Below are 17,284 nucleotides of genomic sequence, written 5' to 3'. Positions count from 1 at the left end.
TCATAACAGAAAGACTGTGCATCAGGAGAAGATTCCTTACCACGATGTTTGTTGGGAGTGAGATTGTGTTCCTGATGTGGTGAAGTAGTAGTTGTTTCTCCACAACACTACAGAATATCTAGCTTCTTTAAAAAAAAAAACAAAAAAAAACTGCCACATTCAAATATTTTTGTTGTCAGCGCTCTATTACTCAGCAGCAAAGTGTATCTGCTGCTTATCTGGGAAACTAACTCTCGCAAGACTAAAAGTCAGCCTTCGTGGCCATGATATACATATCGTCACTAAAGAAAGCGTGATGTGGACAAACCTCGAGCAAATGATGTGGAGCAGAAGGCAAGGCGCCTGCTTTGCCTGTAGGTGTTTTCATACAAAGTGCAGAGAAACCACAGTTCATGTAATGCACCTCAGTGTGTGCTTCTCAAATGCTGAAGCCTGACCACAGCAGCGTCGCTGTCACACCTGCTGATCCCAGGCAAATCAGAAAAACCAGTGAGAAACAGGTGTTCTTTGGTTTCAGCCAACAGCACCATTAGCCAACCTTTTATCATTTTATATAACACATTTACTGAAATGAATTAAAATTCATCACCCTGTCCTTTTGATATATACTTGCTGCTGCTGAGGAACTTTTACTTATGTCGTGCTCTTTAACCATCTTAATTTTGACCACAAATGTACAAGTCTCCTAAACATTTACTATAAGTAAAGACACTACTTTTTATTTCTGCATAAATTCAGGCTGTTACTGCGGCCAGTGTCGTTTTTGTTGTTTAGAAATATCTGGTTTTAGTTTAGCTTTTATTTGTTTCAGTTTCATTGTTAGCTGTAGCTGTGTTGCAGTTTTGTTTTTATTATTTCTAATGTGGAAAGAGGTATTTGTGAAGGCAATTTGATCATAAACATGAAATGAACATCTATAATAAAACTGATCTTTATTTTATTTTTGTGAAAACACAATAATGTCCATTTTATCTCTTTTTTCCATGCTTGGTTTTAGTTATGCAAAATAACAAAGGATTAAATAATAATAATAATAATAATAATAATAATAATAATAATAATAATAATAATAATAATAATAATAATAATAATAATAATAATAATGATACGTTTATTTGTACAGATTTTTTTAAAACACACAGTTACAAACGGCAGGTTCTGCCAAACAATCTTACTTGAGCTACCAGAACTTGCAGTATGAATGTTGTCAGTGCTTTGGCTTTTTTATTTGATGGATGAGAGAAATTTTTGATTTTAAAGATGAATGTAAATTCACTCCCTCAAGATGGTCTGTAATAGATCCTTCATCGTGTCAGATTTATAGTTGTGCAACATAATGCAAACCAAAACCCACCCTAAGCTTTACTTTGTGTGCTTATTGGTGAACAGAAGTGTGTTATAATAGAAGTTATTTTACCTAAAGTGCTCCTGTAGCTAGATCAAGTTTTTTGGTTCAAAGCATTTAGTTTGGATGGCAGTGATACTGCTGTTGTTAGCATTGTTTCTGGTTGCCAGGAGTCTGTCTGTGTGGAGTATGCATGTTTTTTCTCGTGCCTGTGTGACTTTCCTCTGTGGTGATAACACATGGACTGTTGCATAATGATCTGAAGCACTGGTTGCTATTGAAGCCTGGAATGAAACTGAGTGTATACACAGATTGTTGTCGATTAGTTATGAGACGAAAAAAGAGAAAATGTTTGTGCGTTTATATTTTTATTGACTGTATGTACATTGTAGCCCGGCACTACTCTCTGACCTGCAGCAGAACAGTGAGATGTGTAGCACTTAACAACTCTCACATAGTACTTTGATGACACAGTACCTCATAGACAGACATTACTTAACTGACATTTTAACACTTTTCTGCACTTCAGGTGAGATTAGAGATACTGTGATTTATAATCAAAACTCATGATGAATACCTTTTGCATCTAGATGAGCACAAATGGTAGAAACTCATATCAGCACATTCTAAAAACGGGACATGATGACACATTTACTGTCTACAGACAGCATATTTTCTTATTATTTTATTTTATTAAAAAATTTATTTATGTTTGTACAAGTAATAATAATAAAAAACTAAAAAGTGTTGTGTTTAGAAGGAAATCATTGAACTATATATATATATATATATATATATATATATATATATATATATATATATATATATATATATATATATATATATATATATATATATATATATATACAGTGCTTAACAAATGCATAAGGCCACCAGCTAATGTAAGGTTTATGCAACAAATGCCCTAAATTAACAGCATTGGTAAATACCAAAATACTTTTTTTTTTGTTTATGCACAAGCTCTTCTTTACCTAAACAGAAAAATTTGGTTTAGTGGTTGAATGTTATGCTTGATTAATTTCTAATTTATCAGAGAAAGATGGTGTGCCGGGTCAAACTTGGGTATAAACATGAATTCAATTCAGTGAATTGAGTCATCTTTAGCTTTAAACATGTTCAGATGTATAAAAATAAATTGTGTTTTCTCCTTTTTATGACAGGTGGTCTAACAAACTTGTTAAGCACCATATTGGTGTCGGGATGTGATCGTGAGTGTAGTGGCGTTTCTTCAGCTCTTTCCCTGCCACTTCTGAGGCGCTTGCACAGTAACTCAGTCCTGACGCGTATGACAGCTCAGACTTCAAATGTTTATTTTGGAATTATTACAACATAGTCACACGGTAGAAAAACTGTAGGCTTCCCTGCATAATGCAGCCCTCCATTCCTTCCCCTCACTTGACGTCACTATGTTAAAAGGAACAACATTAACAACCAGTTAAATCTTTATACATTGTGCTTTAATTATGCAAGAGCTAGGAATGAGTAATAAAGTTTGTCCAACTTTAGATTAAACTTCTTATAAAGTGGCTCTTACAGTGAGTTTTGAAATGAATGTCAGTCACAAACTGAATGAATTTTTGGAGTAATTTTATTTTGGATACAGTAGTTTCCTCTACTTGAAAATTGCACAGAAGGGTTAAGATGAATTCTAATTATTGCAGCAGAGCTATAAGTCCAGTATCAAACAATGATACAAAACATAACTGTAGTGTATTGCACACTTGTGCTCCAAGACAGCAATTTTTTTTCAAACCCTTTAAAACAATTACAAAATATTGGTCAAAATGCAGCAAACATTCAAGCCGCTAGCATAAATTGAGACCTTTAAAACAGAGAACAGTTGTCTATGAGCGATTGTATGAGTTCACCCAGATAATGATGATGGTAATGAAGCTGACAGTAATGAAGAGGATGTAGAGGCCAAACAGCAGGCGGTCTATGATGAAACCCACCTGGACCCAGTCCTCTGAGCTTTCGCTCCTGTTGAGCTGCTGCTCCACCTGAAGGCGGACGGCCTGGAGGTCCTTGCCCAGTTTCCTCAGCTCCTGCACAGCCCTGTCCTCCACTGTTTGCCCCTTTTTTTCTTGAGGGCTGCTATAAGCTTCAATATTTGCCACAACAGTCCTGGTCCTAAGGTCTATTTCTAAGCAAAGTCAAGACAAAGATTTATAGCCAGTTAATTGTGTAATCTTACATTTCTAAACACTCTGCTTATATTTAGTATTTATATTCACTATAAACAACATACCCGAAGCTCTTGGTTTCTTTTTCAATCGTGGCATGCAAACAAGAAAGCCCAGAAGTTGCAGAACGAGGACTCGGATCCAGCGAGGGACGGGAGGGAAGTCAGCAGACCCACACAGCAGGCTGGTGACGAGGATGGTTTCCAGTAGACTGGCCACCATCAGAGTCAGGCAGATAGATAAGAACACATCTAGAGAGAGAGACAAAGGCACGAGTGCACTGAGACCCAGAAACAATTAAATCTGACAGTGTCACAATTTAATTGATTGAACATATGCATGTACCTATCAAAATTTACTACTGTCTATCAAGATTGTACTAATCTCTTTAAAGCCATTCTGGAAATGTATGTGGTAATGTCATGGAATCAAATGGAAAGCATTTTTTTAAAATTGTGGCATCAAATTTAAGATTTGAAGAATTTTATCACAGTATCCCAAAAGTCCACGAGCCTAAGAGCATTAAATGCTGTCAGCAGGACCGGTTACATGTAAGTTTGATGCATTTTTCTCTTGTAAGAATGCTGCCAGTCCAATTTTAATTCAAACACAATTATTACAGGCTTTAAGAAATCTCTACAGACTTTTTTTTTTAAGTGTTACTCACTTATGAGGGGTATGGTGTTTCCAGTGACAGGCAGCAGGTCATTCATGATGAGCAGAAAGACGGTGTAGCCGAGGATGAGGGTCATCTTGAAGGAAGACCTGTCCACACTCTGCGGAGGCAGAAGGAAGCTGAAGAGGTCCACTGTGATGAGAAAGGAGCTGGGGATCAGGAGGTTCACCACATACATAGTGGGCCGGCGCCTCACTCTGATCTGGACATGAAGGGAAAACTTGGTCAGGTATCTTTCTGCTGCGAAATATTCTAACGACCTGCTGGACCATGTGTCGGCACAATTTGGGATTTTAGGTGCGTTGGGCTTACGCAGAACAATCATAAGGAAATAAGAAATGTGACACAGACTGGCTTGTTTTGAACCCAAGTATATGCTCTTTTCTGCCCAAGTTGGCGTTACAGTCCACCTACATGAAATTCAAGCTCATCATAATAAAAGTCGGTTGTGTTATCGCTCTGTTGGGATTTCTGGGCGGTGATATCCAGTAGTTCCCATTCACCCATGGTGGCCATCACACTCTTGGAGATCTGTGTAATATTTTCTGCAGATCTTCCAAGAAAAATCTTTATATCAAACGCTGCAGAGAGAAGAAAAGTAGAGAGAAAAGTGAAAATGCTGAGTTAAAGCTGAGCTCACTTAAGGTCCACATGTAATGTAAAGAGAGATCAGTCTCAGTCTTCTGGGACTTTTTCTTAGTGATTAATTAACTAAAAATCAAATAAATCAAGTAAATTAAAATATTTGGACAAAGAAAAATTCTCTTACCATAGTGCAAGTAGGAGTTGAAGGTAAAAGTGCAGTTTTGTACGTCGAAGGGGAAGGTGTAGATATTGAGGTTACAGGAGCTGACAACTCTGATGGGCTTAGAATCCTCCACCTCACCGTCACTGTACAGGTACAGATAGGGAACAGGAGGTGCTTTGTTTTCCTCCATACTGCAAGACCAGAGCAAATGTGTGAAATGGAAAGACAATATGTTAATTATATATTCTATTAATAATAGGAAAAATATTTTTTTTGGAGACTTAAATCCGTACATTATGATCACCAGATGCCAACAAAAACCAGCATGTGTATGGTCTGAGATGCTACTTACAATTCATTGATTACAATATCTGGAGTCCACAGTTGGGTTCTGGGAAGAGATATTAAGTTGGTACCACACTGAAGTGGGTCCCAACTGATGAACTCATTGATCCACCACTGAAACACCAAAATTGATGTCAGTGCACAGAGCATGTAAAGCAATAATCACATTTTTAAAATGATCTGAACCCACAGTTATTCCTGAACCACAGATAGACAGATGGAGAGGGATTATTGCAATACTTACATATTGTGTCCAAATGTAAGTGGTCAAGAGTTGCGCCTTTTCATTCTGAAACACAAAGAGATATGTCAGAGGTTGTACATCCTGGAAAGTTCACCAGGTCAAACACATAGAGACAGACAACCATTCACACTCACATTCTTGCCTATGGCCACGTTGTTAAACATACATAACGTTTATTTAGAAAAACATAAAGCTTTTCTCTGAGTAATGTGCCAACACTTGAAGAGTTTAAGCAAGCAGTGACGCAACATAATGCAGTATGTATGTACACTCATTACATTGGATATGAAGCTCATCTTCTGGCAGGTGAACATACCACTCCTAGAATCCCATACAGAGTGAAGTACATGCTGACATTGGTGCATGTTGTCATTTTCTGGACAGGCCGAACTTCGCTCATTTGAAAGACGGGAGAGAGAGCCTCCAGCAGGGCTGGTTGTGTTGGCTGAGAGCAGTTTATCATGTAAGTGCTGCAGACAGCTGATGAGACAATCGCATAATATTGAGTGTAATTATGTTGCAGTGTTTCACCTGCAAAGTGTTTTTCAAAATAACACAAATTCAACATTCTAACCAAAAACTCAGCTACTCATATTGTGCTTAACAAAATGCTTACCTGGCATGAGGATACTGAAGAAAACAATCAGGGTGGGGTTGACTGATGGAAGGAGCCCCTAGAATTAAGAGGAAGTACAATCAAGAGAATTGACAGATAAATAACAATGAAATATTAAAGTAATAGAGAAGATGTATTATTCATTGTACTGTATTCAACCTCAGGAGTAACACAACATAAAGACTATGTAGGTGAAAACACCTTACCATGATGTTGAGAGTGAAATTGTTGTATTCCAGCTGTTTTCGAAAGTGTTTCTTCAGTGTACTAAAGAATAATCATCAGTGTAAAAGTGTGTCTGCTGCTCATCTGGGAAACCAACTCTTATGAGACTAAAGTCAATCTTCGTGGCTGTGATATACATATTGTCAACAAAATGTAATGTGGACAAACCCCTGGAAAATGATGTGGTGCATGGAAAACTGGAGGCAGGGCAGCTGCTTTGCCTGTAGGTGTTTTCATACAAAGTGCAGATAAACCACAGCTCATGTACCTCAGTGTGTGACTCACAAATGGTGAAGACCGACCACAGCAGGGTCAGTGTCACACCTGTTGATCGCAGGCAAATGAACGGTTGCTGCTGTGTGAGAAACAGGTTTACTCCACCCAGCAAACCTTTTTCCTTTTTCAAAAATTCTGCAAAGAAGAGTGGACCAAATATCCCTCTGCAGCGACGTGAAAAACTCACTGCCAGTCATCGCAAATGCTTGATTGCAGTTCTTGTTGCCAAGGGTTTCTGAACCAGTTATTAGGTTTAGGGGGCAATTAGGTTAGCATGCCCCCCCCCAACATATTGTAACAAGAATAATGTACAAGCCTCCCAGTGTTAACTATTTAAAACTAAATTGTAGAAAAAAAATCAGGCTATTACTATTTGATGCTATACTGCAGCTACTTTAGTTTTTATTGTTTAGAAATGTCTAGTTTTAGTTACATTTTTAATGCTCCCCTTTTCAGTGATAGTTTTTTTTTTGTTATTGTTTATAATGTGGGGGTAGCCTCTCGCCCAATGTCAGCTGGGATAGGCTGACTGAGGATAAGTGGAAGAGGATGGATGGATGTGTGGATATTTACTAGGAGAAAGATATAGATGCTAAGATTTTGTTGGGAGTGACCATGGTGGACCATGTGACAGAGGAGGACGATAGGGATAGGGTGAGATGGAGGCAGATGTGTCAGCTAAAAGGAGCAGCCGAAACAAGAAGAAAAAAGTTATAAGAAGTTCAGAAAATATACTACAAACACTTCATAAAGTTTAATTACAGTTGCAGACTCACTAAACATAATGCACAGCCCTCGCATTGACAAATACTGTAAAAACTGACAACTATAATGAATTTTTTTGTAGTTTTTTTTTTAAACATAATATCATCTGAGACAGTAATAACAGGGTGTGTTTATTCTTTTTTCCACTTACAAAAATAATAGAACAGAAAATTGAGTCATGAATATTCATCAAATATACTTGAAAATGTTTGGTTTTACTCTGAAAAAAGGACCCGTGTTTATTGTAATAATATGTAATATATACACCGCCGTTCAACAAGAATGCATTCGACAGAAGACACAATATCATCATTTACAATATTATTATCTCATTTACAAAATCAATGAATAGTAAATAAATACATAGCAAAGGGTGACTCTTGCACACCTTCATGTCATATTTCCTCATGCAAGTAGACCACTTTGACTTATGTCATTTATTTGTAACAAACAAATTTGTAACAGTAAATACCCACATAACAAGTAACAAATAGACGTAACTTTTTTTTGCATGCGCAGAATCTGTTAATTGTATAATGTCCTTTTGGACATACAGTACCAATCAAAAGTTTGGACACACTTTTGACTGGTACTGTAAATATATGTTAAAGGACAAAATACAATAAAAAAAGAAAACAAAGAAAAAGAGTAAACTCATCTTGTACACACGCCTTTTATGCACCCCTCACAATGTTTGGGCTCATGGGGACTATTGACATCAAAGCTTCTGAAATGTCGCTTCCTTGCAGATTTTTTATGGTAGCACTTCTGTTTTATTTTCTCCACCAGATTCTCCATCAGGATGTGGATGTTGTCCGATTCAACGCTGGGCTCCTCCATTGGAGCGTCGGAGCACATCTTGCAGTTCTGACGTAACTGCCTCACTTTGACGGTGCCCTGCCCGTTTCTCAGGCACATGTGGAAGATCACCATCACCTTGTTGGAAGGCCATTGTCTACGGCACACGGAACATTTGAACCTTTGAAATTAAAAAGAATTACTTAATTAGAGTAAAAATTCTCAAGGGATTATGTCATTACTTTCAATATGGGTTTTACCTTGCATTAGAAAAAAGATTTATTTAGCAAGTTGGCAACCACAGAAAGAAGTGAAATGAAAAAACAAAAAAACAAAAACCCAACAAACATTTGGGGTAATCTCCAGTTTACATAATAAAACTTTCTAAGATTGAAGTGTTGTTAGTCTAAAATCTCTGGAATATCCTAAATTCTGATTGTATTGGACATGGGATTAACAAAATCTCCTATCTTTAATGCTGTAATTGACATGCACATCGACATAATACAACTACAATACAGTACATATTAACCTATTAAATATAGTTATTCAGTTATCCAGCACACTGACCTTGCACCTGTGTTCCTGATGTACTGCTTCCAGTCCATGTTTGGCTTGTCGGGCTCAATGTTTTCATCATACTCTAAATGCCACGAGTCTCCTTGTTTGAGACTCTGTGCTTTAATCCGAAATATACGTGTCCATTCTGGTGGCAGCATCTTTTCAGTTAAGGTGTTGAATGAAAGCCAAAGAAAACTCTGAACAGCTGATCTGTGCAGTAAACAGACAGCTAGTGACTCATCCTCGAGCTGGGGAATTTGACTGTGGCTCTACCAGCAGAGCTTGTGGGTAAAACAAAACTTAAAGCTGCAACAGAGGCTACCTTAAGTTTCAGTTATAGTTGTATACAATCGATGCTGGATGGTTGACCAGAAGACTGTGAAAGAAATGAAACCGAAAATGTTTTCCTGTAAGCAACACTGACACCTTCTGGTGCCATGTTGCCCTCCATGAACATGCTGGATAGCCACAGATATGAAACATAACTGAAACTTAGGGAAGTCTGTTTGTAACTTTTATTTTCCTCTCTGCTGAACAGGTCTCCACCCAAGGATGATGAGTCATTCTCACCAGCTGTTTGTTTACTGCACGGATCAGCTGTTAGTGTTTGCTTTCTTCTTCAGCCACCAGTCGCCACTTTAACTGAAAGCATGTTGCCACCAGAATGGATGCAAAGCTTTCAGATGAAAGCGCAGGATCTTAAACACGGGGACACCTGGAAATTGGAGTATGATGAAAATATTGAGCCTAAAAACCCAAACATGGACTGGAAGGAGTACATCAGGAACACAAGTGCAAGGTCAGCATACTGAACATCTCTTAATTACTGCTGTTGAGTTGTATATAGAGTATAAGTATTAGTATATAAAATATTGTATATTGATGTTGGGTTATAGATATTATAGTTACATTATCTTAATTAATGTGCACGGTGATTACAACAAGTTTTAGGACTGGAAGAGAGAACATTCTAGTTTTATTATGTAAGCTGGAACGGTTCCTTTCATTTCCTTGTGCTTCATGTTTCAACGTTACATTATAACACTGTTAGCCACTGTTAACCTACAGTGTATCACAAAAGTGAGTACACCCCTCACATTTCTGCAGATATTTAAGTATATCTTTTCATGGGACAACACTGACAAAATGACACGTTGACGCAATGAAAAGTAGTCTGTGTGCAGCTTATATAACAGTGTAAATTTATTCTTCCCTCAAAATAACTCAATATACAGTCATTAATGTCTAAACCAGTGGCAACAAAAGTGAATACACCCCTAAGAGACTACACCCGTAAATGTCCAAATTGAGCACTGCTTGTCATTTCCCCTCCAAAATGTCATGTGACTCGTTAGTGTTACTAGGTCTCAGGTGTGCATAGGGAGCAGGTGTGTTCAATTTTGTAGTACAGCTCTCACACTCTCTCATACTGGTCACTGAAAGTGCCAACATGGCACCTCATGGCAAAGAACTCTCTGAGTATCTTAAAAGAAGAATTGTTGCTCTACATGAAGACTGTTATATAAGCTGCACACAGACTACTTTTCATTGTTTCAATGTGTCATTTTGTCAGTGTTGTCCCATGAAAAGATATACTTAAATATCTGCAGAAATGTGAGGGGTGTACTCACTTTTGTGATACACTGTACATATCTTTATAATAATTTCCTCCGTCTCCCTCTCCAACATGCATTTTATTACTTTGGTGGCACCTCAGTGTAACACTGTAATGAATGTCCAAAGGTCATGTTTGGGTATTTTTCACCTATCCATCTAGAAGCAGCTACTGAATATTCTGTAAATTAAAAAAAAAAAGAAAAGCTCAGTAAATATGAAAACCACAAGCTTCTGCACTTTGAAATATGTTTGACTTTCATAATTCCATTGTAAATTGTTGTAAATAGATTTTTGTGCATCATGTCAATCACACATTCACGGGTCAGAGAGCACACAGTTAGCCATAATTAACCTGATCATATCAGCTTGCACTGTCTAAATGTGTCTGATTCCACTCAATCTCCCCACTAACTGCAGCAGTATTTCTGAGTGCAACACATACAACAGCTACCAGGTTTGGCTATATGGGAATCATGACTTTAGTGTAAGTTTGAGAGGTTAAATGGACAATTCTGAATTTTTAAAGTTAAAATTTTAAGTCATGATATGAGATTAAACATGATATGAAAAGATGCAATCCTTCTGGAATTTCTACTCTAATTTTTGAGTAATGCTCTTTTCTTTTTTTTTTTAAATTTCAAGGTTCAAATGTTCCGTGTGCCGTAGACAATGGCCTTCCAACAGGGTGATGGTGATCTTCCACATGTGCCTGAGAAACGGGCAGGGCACCGTCAAAGTGAGGCTGTTACGTCAGAACTGCAAGATGTGCTCCAACGCTCCAATGGAGAATCCCAGAGTCGACTCTGACAACATAAACATCCTGATGGAGAAACTGGTGGAGAAAATAAAACAGAAGTGCTACTATGAAAACCTCGACGAAGTCAACCGACAATTCAAAAGCCTTGAAGTCAAAAGTCCCCATGAGCCTAAACATTGTGAGGGGTGCATAAAAGGCGTGTGCACAAACAATCAATAGTAATATCTATCCTAGGGCTTTTAATTATGATGTTTGCCTAACATAATAATGCTAAAGTTTATGTTCAGTCATGACTTCAAAGCTTCAATAAGCTGAAATGTATACAATTCACAAATTTTGCACAAGCAAAAAAACTAAGCCTGTTAAGTCTGTTGTTATATATTTATTGTGTGGTTGTGATTATTTAAGTCAAAATTGTCTACTTTCATCAATAAATATGACATGAAATTCTACAGGACTCACTACCACAACATGATTTATAAAATAAACTTTGGTGATGTGCTGACCGGAGTGGACAGCAATTTATTTATTGAATTTTCGCTTCAATAAAGTAAGCTAAATGACATGCGAATTATGGTACAAATGCTGAATTTTGTCAGATACATTACTTTACACTAAGCCTGGGTCTTTCTTTCAGAAAGTAAAACCAAAATTCGTTTAGAAAAAATAAATCTACAAAGATATTATTATGTTTTTATTGTTTAATGAAAAAAAATGGTCACATTCGTAGCTCAATTTTCTGTGCTATTACTCTTCTCACTGTATTATGTGGAATGTTTTCACTTGTGAAGCTAATCCAAATTCTTTAGTATTGTAACAGTACTGCAGTACACGCTTGCATAATGAAATTAAAAAAAGATGTAAAAAATACATTGTCTTATACCTCTCGGAGTATTATAGTTAACTACAACTAAGTGTAGCAAAAAATATAAGAGAACAGAAACAAAAATAAATTAAGATTTTCTTTTAAACTAACTGATGATATTATGTACTTAAAAACAAAAAGAAAGATGAAATAAAATTCTGAAGGTGATGCAGTTCAATTTAGTTTCTTCTTCTTCATTTGGCCAAATTATGATCTTTTAAAATCTTACCCCATATTATAAACAATAATAATAAAAAACATGAAACACAAAACAAAATTTATTTACACTCAAGTGAGACGAATGAAAACAAAAATATTATTATTATTTTACCTCACCCCCTGTTGGTATGAAGTCTTCTAAATGAGCAACTGAAATGAATACACTGTGTTTACTCTCTGTGGTTTTTTTTTGATACAACCTCTTTAGTATCAATGAGTAAAAATTCAAATTAATGTAGATTTTGATGCACATAATGGCACAATGGCATAATGGCACAACAGTAATAAAAATACTTCCATGTGAAAAATACCTTACATCTTTTGAAGTTATATGAACTAAAACTTTAAAATAATTGCAAAAAAAAAAAAAAAAGTGTCAGCATCTGTATACTGTCAGAGGAGGGGATTGTCAGGTGAGTGGAGCCACGGGAATTGAGCTCTGATCTGCATATATTCTCCTTGGGCAGTATAGTCCAAATTATGGCTGGAACCTAATTGTGCCTTGGTCCTATCCAGACCCTAAAGACGGCTTTGCAGACCGCTGTTTACAAGTTGTAGCTGTTTACTATCACTAGGGGGCAGTGTCACCAAAAAAACGACTTTATTGACGTTATTGTTGATCATTCAGCCAGCCGCGGAGAAAAGCGGAGTTAGACAACACATATATTTTGTATGCAACAACAACAGCTTCTTCATTTGTACTCACTGTTTTCATGTCCTGCCAACATCTTGGATTACTATCTCGGAGTATGTGGAGTTGCTCCGACTTCTTCCGAGTGGGAAATCCGAGTTCCAGAAAAACGTTCCGACTAGGAACTCGGACTTCCGTCTTAATCTGGAAAGCACCGCTTATAAAGCGCTGAACTGAAATCGAATGTTACAATAAAAAGTGTCTACAGAAGCCACTATTTGTGCTTTTTTTTTTTTTGATCATCTTTGATGCAAAAACATAATAAAAAACAAAATGGTGCTTGAGCAGTGCCATTATTTTTAAACAGGAAACAAGGAAAAGACGTCGCCATGGTTACGGGTAGCCTAACTTCATTTGCTTCCTAACGACGCTTTTCCACCTCTATTTGCTCTATATCGTAGCTGGAGCACTCACATGCCATGGAAGGCTCTGATACATACCTCATACGGCCAAGTCATCAGCACAAGTGAGTTGGACCGTGTGGTTAAAAGCGCTTTTTTCCCCTCGCAAGTAAAGATTAGCTTATCTTTTTAGCCAGCTAGTTTGCGGTCAATTTTTTTGTTTGTATGTTTGTTTGTTTTTGTTTCCCGTCGTTTCAGCTCTTCCAGCCTTAAATGAATTGTATGTAACATTAAATTTGTCGTGTCACCGTCAGTCTAGGTAATGTGGTTACATGATTTTTAACCGACGTTGATTTGTTATATTGAACTCCAGTTGTCTATACTGAACAATGCAAATGTACTCTGGCATTCCAATGTCAGCAATTTGTAGGCATTCAATTACAAGATACACTACAATGGGTAAATAAAATTTAAAAAGTTATAGTTTATTGGATATAAAATCTATATTCACGTACAGTTTACAGTTTACGTACAGTTTATCCGTCATGGTGCTGGTTGGAACTTAAGTTCATTTGTTTTCTCGCTGCTAAATCTTGCAGGTTCAGGCCAGCTGTTGTGAAGGAGTGTGTTCGTGAAATTGTGAGGGAGCGACTGTCTGGGGTGCAGTACAATCCAGAGGAAGTCCCAGAGCTGGCCCGTTCACTGGCAGACTGTATTAAGGACAAAATAAAGCGTGAGTGAAGCATTTACTCTCTCATGTGCTGTGAACTAAAAGGACAGAACAAATGATTATTGTTGAAAAATTTTAAGTGCTGCATAAAATGACTACTTCAGCAGAAGTGGTAGTCATCTTTGTATCTGTTTAAATAACAGAAACACGAGTTTCAAGTAAAGATGCCCAGAACTAAGCACTGCTCCACCCCAGGGCAATATGTGGCTGTGATGCAGAAGACTACAACAGCCATACTAACCTTTAAACCAGAGACCTGGTGACACTGGAGCATCAAGATTTTCAGCTTCACCACTGTGCAGACTTCTTGAGTCACCCCTTATTTTTTTACATGTTGCTTTAAAGGAGCCAGACTTTTAATTTTTTTAAAACTGGTCCTGAGCAGTAGTTCTCCAGGCTTTCTGAAGGCTGTTCAAAATTTTTCTTTAGACACTGGCTGATTTTCCACTTATTTTCAGTCCAGTCCTTGAACCAGACCATTTTCAGAGGAATGTTAACACTGACCTATGAATCATTCAAGGGATGAACCAGTGTGGTGTCTACACATAGTAGAACATTTAGCAAAGAACCAATTTTAAATAGTAACTTTAGGAACTTTGTTACTAGCAGCCTGTCACAAAAACACATAATTTGTTTCCATTTCTTTAATCAAATCCACAAAGAATTACAAAGATAACAGTTTGACAGGAATAAAATAGTATTTTTGCACCAACAAGGTGATTCTCATCAAGCTATTAGCTGAAAACCTGGTACATCTCCGCATGGTGTGCAGTGTGCCCTTAAATATTTGAGGAAACTGGGCAAGCAGGGGACAAAAACAAGAGATGCCAACCCCCCCCCCCCCCCCCCCCCCCCCCAAAAAAAGAAACAACCAAAAAAACACAGCAGATGAACTGAAAGTAATTTCCTTAGGAAGTAGGAAAAAGCAAAGATCTGATAGAAGACCTGAGAGATGCATCTGGGCCTATAGATGATCCATCTACTGTTCACTGAAGCATGATCACAAATGATCTTAGTGGAAGGGTGGCTGTCAAGAAGACATTCTTAAGGAATTGAAACAGGGAGAAAAAAAAAGGCGGAGGTATGCCAAATTACACAAGAACTGGAGTGAAAATCAGTGGCAACAGGTCTGATGAAGTGATTAATCCAAATTAGAAATTTTTGGTTCAAATCGTCAGTATGGACAGAGGAGGTGAGGAGAGCAGTACAACCGTGTCTCTATAGCCATCGGTAAAACATGGTGGAGGCTCTGTCCTGTTTTGGGGCTGCATTTTGGCCAGTGGTGTTGAAAATCTTGTCAAAATTGATGGAATTATGAACACAGAAATGTACCATCAGATGTTGATCCATCATGCAATACATCTGGAACGTTTCTGATTGGCAACAGCTTCATTTTTCAGCATGACATTGATCCCAAATGCACTGCCAATGCAGTAAAAAGCAAACCTGGATAGAAAAATCCAATCTATCTATGACAAGAACACTTTCAGTCATAGATAGAGGTCCTGACTGTGTTTGGGTGGAGCCAGTGGTGAACACTGCAGCCTTACAGCAAGAAGGTGATGGTTTTGATCCTGCTGTTTGGCCGGGGCTTTTCTGTGTGTAGTATGTGTGTCCTTCCTGTGCCTGGATGCATCTTTCCCAGGACTGTGAATGAGTGTCTTTCTGTCTGCTGGCTTTTTAATGGGGTGTTGACCTGTACAGGGTGTACCCTGCCTCTAGCCTAATGTCAGCTCCAGTCCCACAGTGACTTTGATTTGAAACCTTCCTGAAAGTTCCAGCAGTGCAGTGGAAATGCAGCTTATAACAAGACTGAAAGGGCAGTGAATCTTCACCATTGTATGCTCTAACAATAATATAATATAATAATATAATAATAATATTGACTAACATTTATATTACGTAGAGTAGTAAACATTAAGGAATTTCAGTTTGAACTTCTGTTTAGTTATCTTATTGTTTTTACAGGTATGTTAATCTTATTTCTCCCTGTTAACAGATGCAGGATTCGACAGATATAAGCTTGTTGTGCAGGTGGTCATTGGTGAACAGCGGGGACAGGGAGTCAAGTAAGTCTTCATTTGGTACTGAAAAAACACAAAAATAGCTGGTGCATGTTGTAAACTATTATATTTTAGAGATGACCATGTTTCCTTTGGCATAATAAGTGCATTGTTTCTTGTACAATTGCAAAGTGATCCTTGGCTTTCAGGGAAAGATACAATGTCCAGGAAAATTGGACAATTGTACGTATATGTTTGTGCTTTTCGTGAGTTCTCTAAATGCAAAATAAGCAAAAAGATCAAAAACAGCTTTGTATTTGACACACTCTCTACCAGTTATGAGACTTTTTTTTTCTGAACGCTTCTTTTTCACTTTCATTCCAATGAAGGTGTTAAAAATATCTAAAGATACTGGGAAGACTGATTCATTAACTGACTTTGAAACAATAGCAATACTCAGTGTAATTGTAGGCTTGTCATATGTAGATCTACTCTTTATATTTATAGTAATATATATATCTTTATCAGTATCAGTAAACACCCTGTTAGGGTAAAATTGTAGTGATTCAAAATTTGTAATAAAGGGAATTTTGCCTCTTTTCTACTAGTATCTTGACTTGACTAGGTTTTTAGGGTTTTCCTTTAGCTGGTAGTACCAGGTACCAGGTGCTTTTTTAGTTTCTACTCAGCCAGGGTTCCAAGTGAGCTGAGTCGAGCTGAAAATGTGACTTCAACAGACTGCATGCCAGTGATTGACCCGAGAGTGACATTAGTACATGAGTCATGAGAGCAACTCCTTCACAAGATTCAAACCCGGCAACGAGGGAAATGGCTACACACCGACCAACATGGACGTTTGTGTTTTTTCTCCCCAGGATGTCTTCTAGGTGTTTCTGGGATGCTGACACAGACAGCTATGCAGAGGATGTTTTCATAAATGTAAGTGCACTTTTTAGTCACATGTTCATCACAAGTGAGTCCGCTTCTCAAAAACCACTTCGATCTTCTCTCCACAGGACAGCTTGTTCTGTGTGGTGGCAGTGTTTGGAAGCTATTGCTACTGAGCATGAGGGGATGGATGACAGAAAAAAATCTTTCACATGAAGAGATGTGAGGTGAACATTCACGAGACTGCTCACTGACAGCAGCTCGGTCCATGGTGCTCCTTGGTCAAGCTGCATGTTGACATCAGCACAGGTGCCCTCCACTGAAGAAGTGATGCACACTCAGGATTTCCTGAGTTGGTGAGAGAATTAAT

The 17,284-nt window shown here is 37.6% G+C and overlaps 4 protein-coding genes across 4 annotated transcripts in view; 2 read left to right on the top strand and 2 right to left on the bottom strand.

Moving 5' to 3' along the window:
* LOC115778860 (uncharacterized) overlaps window positions 1-13,245 on the bottom strand; it is a 24,775-nt gene extending 11,530 nt beyond the window's left edge. The window contains exons 1-11 of the mRNA XM_030727217.1: window positions 12,968-13,245; window positions 6,179-6,236; window positions 5,879-6,042; window positions 5,563-5,607; window positions 5,326-5,432; window positions 4,995-5,164; window positions 4,640-4,806; window positions 4,217-4,427; window positions 3,615-3,800; window positions 3,212-3,509; window positions 41-107 (exon numbers count right to left, since the gene is read on the bottom strand). Of these exons, the coding sequence (XP_030583077.1) occupies window positions 41-107; window positions 3,212-3,509; window positions 3,615-3,800; window positions 4,217-4,427; window positions 4,640-4,806; window positions 4,995-5,164; window positions 5,326-5,432; window positions 5,563-5,607; window positions 5,879-6,042; window positions 6,179-6,236; window positions 12,968-12,976 (1,482 nt within the window). The 5' untranslated portion in view covers window positions 12,977-13,245. The remainder of the gene's footprint in view (window positions 1-40; window positions 108-3,211; window positions 3,510-3,614; window positions 3,801-4,216; window positions 4,428-4,639; window positions 4,807-4,994; window positions 5,165-5,325; window positions 5,433-5,562; window positions 5,608-5,878; window positions 6,043-6,178; window positions 6,237-12,967) is intronic.
* LOC115779551 (receptor-transporting protein 2-like) lies at window positions 7,515-9,047 on the bottom strand. Its single transcript, XM_030728276.1, has 2 exons — window positions 8,813-9,047; window positions 7,515-8,423 (listed from the first exon to the last, which is right to left on the bottom strand). The coding sequence occupies exons 1-2, from the start codon at window positions 8,959-8,961 to the stop codon at window positions 8,099-8,101; spliced, it is 474 nt and encodes a 157-aa protein (XP_030584136.1). The 5' UTR covers window positions 8,962-9,047; the 3' UTR covers window positions 7,515-8,098.
* LOC115779550 (receptor-transporting protein 3-like) lies at window positions 9,342-12,047 on the top strand. Its single transcript, XM_030728274.1, has 2 exons — window positions 9,342-9,602; window positions 11,063-12,047. Exons 1-2 carry the CDS (start codon window positions 9,454-9,456, stop codon window positions 11,394-11,396), a joined length of 483 nt encoding a protein of 160 aa, XP_030584134.1. The 5' UTR covers window positions 9,342-9,453; the 3' UTR covers window positions 11,397-12,047.
* On the top strand, window positions 13,123-17,284 carry dynlt2b (dynein light chain Tctex-type 2B). Its single transcript, XM_030728277.1, has 5 exons — window positions 13,123-13,418; window positions 13,893-14,026; window positions 16,023-16,092; window positions 16,902-16,965; window positions 17,043-17,284. The coding sequence occupies exons 1-5, from the start codon at window positions 13,372-13,374 to the stop codon at window positions 17,088-17,090; spliced, it is 363 nt and encodes a 120-aa protein (XP_030584137.1). The 5' UTR covers window positions 13,123-13,371; the 3' UTR covers window positions 17,091-17,284.

Source organism: Archocentrus centrarchus, chromosome 4, assembly GCF_007364275.1.
Source record: "Archocentrus centrarchus isolate MPI-CPG fArcCen1 chromosome 4, fArcCen1, whole genome shotgun sequence".
NCBI classification, from domain to species: domain Eukaryota; kingdom Metazoa; phylum Chordata; class Actinopteri; order Cichliformes; family Cichlidae; genus Archocentrus; species Archocentrus centrarchus.
The sequence above is the reverse complement of the archived record's forward strand: the minus strand, read 5'-3'. Positions and strand labels throughout refer to the sequence as shown.